Here is a 3,290-nt window from a genome sequence, read left to right on the forward strand (position 1 = left end):
CCCAAAACTGGCAAACACTCTGGCAAACACTCAGATAATGAGGCAAACATCAGCAGGTGTGTGTGAGGACCAACAAGAACCAGGCGCCACCTGGTGGTGGAGGTAAAACAAACAAAAACACAACCCACACAGACTGAATTCCTAACAGTTTTATGCAGCCGGATTTAGGAGTCCAAACTTTTATGTAAGAGGCTAAGAACCCTGTTCAGTAAGCAAATTACAGTTATAATCATTCAACAGATACCGGTAATAATTAATTAGTTATACCCTTGATTCCAATGACCTTTTAATTAACTATAACTTTCAGTTCTAGTTAATTCTAGTATTCTAGTATTTAATTCACAATCGTCTGGTAAACTTGCACAACAAAATGCTTTAACGCTTATATTCAAAAAAGGATGAATATGAAGAAAAAATGGCCTAATCTATGACATAAGCTGGATCTGGATGATGTTATGTGCTTGTTTGTTTTTCTAAAGCACTCATAAAACTTAACTACTTCCATGGCTGTTTCTACTGAAGCCTGTGAGATGAGTTTATAAAAGGAGAGCAGAGATGACTAAAGGACTCTGGTCAGTCCACAGGACCAGGTCGAGAGCCAGGGGCGGATTTAGGAAATGTGAGGCCCTAGGCAAAGACAGGCAGAGGGCCCTCTGAAATGTTAATAGAATGGACATCCATTATTTGTTCTAGGTTTTGACCCTCGCTGTTTTGAAATCAAAGTGCTAGAGGGGTCTGAAAAGTTGCTAAATATAGCGACTAAATCGCTAAGTTGGTTACACTGCTCTTTGCATCGTTTGTTTTCAAATGGTTTGCCGCTGTCTGTTTGGACTGACCTGTAGTCAGAAACATGATTAATGTGAACAAATAAGGAATAGTTGTATTAAGCATACATGTAAACAGAGTTTTATGGGGCCCCCAGGAACTTGGGGCCCTAGGCAGCTGCATAGTATTGCCTAATTGTAAATCCCCCAAAGGAAAGGTCAAAGATCGCTCTCTCTCTTTTGTCCCACCATTTGTTTTTGAAAAGACTTCTTAAATATCCTTAAAAGGCATAATCTTGTATTTAATGTTCTTGTTAAGCAAGATTAAAATGCAACAGAAACTAAAAATGGAGGAAAACAAAAGAAAAGTGAGACTTAATTGATTGATAATTGATCACATCCAAAATGTGATCAATTATCTGGTTTCATAACTTCTGACATTTGAAATATAATCAACTTTTATTCAGATGATCTGAATATTTTAAAGTTACTCTTTATTTTTTACATCCCTATGTGTTATTTTAGTTCTGTGATGTTTGTTAGTTGTTGTTATTTGTTGAAAGGTGGATTGCAGATCAATGTTCCTGCTGGTTTGTCCTGCAGGAAGGATCCCACGCGGATTTGTCGTCTTCATCAGTAAAACCTCCTCCTTTTCGTGGAGGTGGGATAGTCCTGAAGGTAGCCTCGGTCGCTCTGACGGAGGATGGATGCTCTATGAGCCAGTCAGGCTGACTCAGTGGCATATTAACCTGTTATTGACGGGCTCAGCCTATCAATAGACATGAATCAGATAGTCTTAGTCATTCCACCTCGGCTGGTTTTTGTGTCACACGCTGAAGGCTGCATAGTTTAACAGTCTCGTTTTGTTTTTTCGCTGGTAGGATGTGATTATAGCCGCTGAAGGATTCCTCTCCTCTTATTGCGCAGGATGATGCTGCAGCTCCGCTACGTCTCCACACTCCAACCCAACTTGAAACGGCTCCCCTTACGCTGCTGCATTCAGGCCCTGCGACTGAAAATCTCAGACTCTTACTTTCCATACTTAAGACACTGAAAGCTAACTCACATCCGCACAGCTCTACACCGAATCACTTTTTAAAATAGAATAAACCACAGATGTGCCTTTGCACGAAAAATGCTCAGATATCTGCAAACGTTATATAAAAAAACAAACGACAATAAGGTTACTATGTACATGTTTTAATAAATAAATAAAGGTTTATTTATCATGTCACGATAATTCCAAAAGAGCCGAATAAAATCACTTAAAAAGGGAACGTGAATTTCTGACCTATTTTTCTTTAGAAGCCGTGAACGCGGCACTCACCGTCCGTAAGTGACAGTCCAGGTAACCAATCAGCGGCCGCCGTCCTCCAGCGGCCGTCAATGAAACAAGCGCGGGGGCGGGGCCTTGGCCGGCGGAGCGGCTGGCTCCGCCCACCGCGGCACCGCCTGCTCTCACCCCATTGGCGCAGGTGACCAGGCTCAGGATGCGGGAGGAGAGCGGAGGAGAGGGGAAGAGAGGGGAGACCGCGGATGGTGAAGGGTTCACGGGGAAGCTAGGATACCGGCCGGTCTCTGCTGGGCGATGACTGACTCACCGAACGGAGCACTTTGAGATAATATGAGGCTTTTTTCTGGTCGGTTATAGTACTATGATTTGGTATGTGGCCACTTTGATAGCAAGTGTATTCAGCATCCGAGGAGCGGCCGCTCAAGGTGAGTCGAAGTGCAGGATGCGGATCCACCGGCGTCCTGCGCTCAACTTTAAACTCAGCATTTTCCTCCCCCTTTATCTCACCCTTTACCGCCCTGCTTCTTTCTCAACTTTTTTTTTTTGTTGTTGCTGCTGAACCTGTCCTGAAGTTCAGGTGTTCATCACCTGGATCCGATCCGGGGAGCAGAACCGGTTCGGTTTGGTTTAAGAAGCGATCAGCGGCACGCGCAGAAAGCTGGTCATTATAGCGCTGCTGGTTTGGTTGATTTATTGTTCTGCTGGAGATGTGAGGTGTGTGCGTGTGATGCAAATATCCTGCTGTGTAATTATTATTATATTTCAGTCCTCAGATGTTTAATTTAGTCTTTGTTTGAGCTCCGGGAGGTTTTGCCGGGAGGTTGTGGGCTGCAGCATCAGGTTGAGCAGTGAGGAGGAGCGGGGCTCTCCTCCCCGGTGCGCCGGTCGGTAAAACGCTGAGTGGATTAACCTCTTCCTGTAATGAGGCGGTCCTTGTTCCGTCCGCCAGAGGGCGCCAGATCACGGAGCGCGCTGCTGTCGCTCCTGTAAATTGTAATGGCTGCACGTGACGCTGAGCAGCTTTGACAGCCGCGCGGGGTTTGCCCTGATGGCGTCATAGGTGAGAAACCCACCTGCAGCTCACCGTGTTCTTCTTTGGGTGGAGGGGAACAGGGAACCTCCAACCTTCTGCTTCCATGGACATCAGTAGGAGAGGAGAAATACCGGGATGTCACTATTGTTCAGGGCAGGGGGGGATTTACCATTATAGGCAATACTAGGCAGCTGCCTAG

The 3,290-nt window shown here is 45.2% G+C and overlaps 1 protein-coding gene across 1 annotated transcript in view; it reads left to right on the forward strand.

Annotated features, from left to right (window-relative positions):
* The first annotated feature begins 2,291 nt into the window (after positions 1-2,291).
* LOC107089870 (protein turtle homolog B-like) overlaps positions 2,292-3,290 on the forward strand; it is a 184,100-nt gene continuing 183,101 nt past the window's right edge. The window contains exon 1 of the mRNA XM_015382890.1: positions 2,292-2,483. Within this exon, the coding sequence (XP_015238376.1) occupies positions 2,420-2,483 (64 nt within the window). The 5' untranslated portion in view covers positions 2,292-2,419. The remainder of the gene's footprint in view (positions 2,484-3,290) is intronic.

The sequence above is a fragment of the Cyprinodon variegatus genome, unplaced genomic scaffold, assembly GCF_000732505.1.
Source record: "Cyprinodon variegatus isolate N-32 unplaced genomic scaffold, C_variegatus-1.0 Scaffold269, whole genome shotgun sequence".
Classification (NCBI taxonomy): Eukaryota; Metazoa; Chordata; class Actinopteri; order Cyprinodontiformes; family Cyprinodontidae; genus Cyprinodon; species Cyprinodon variegatus.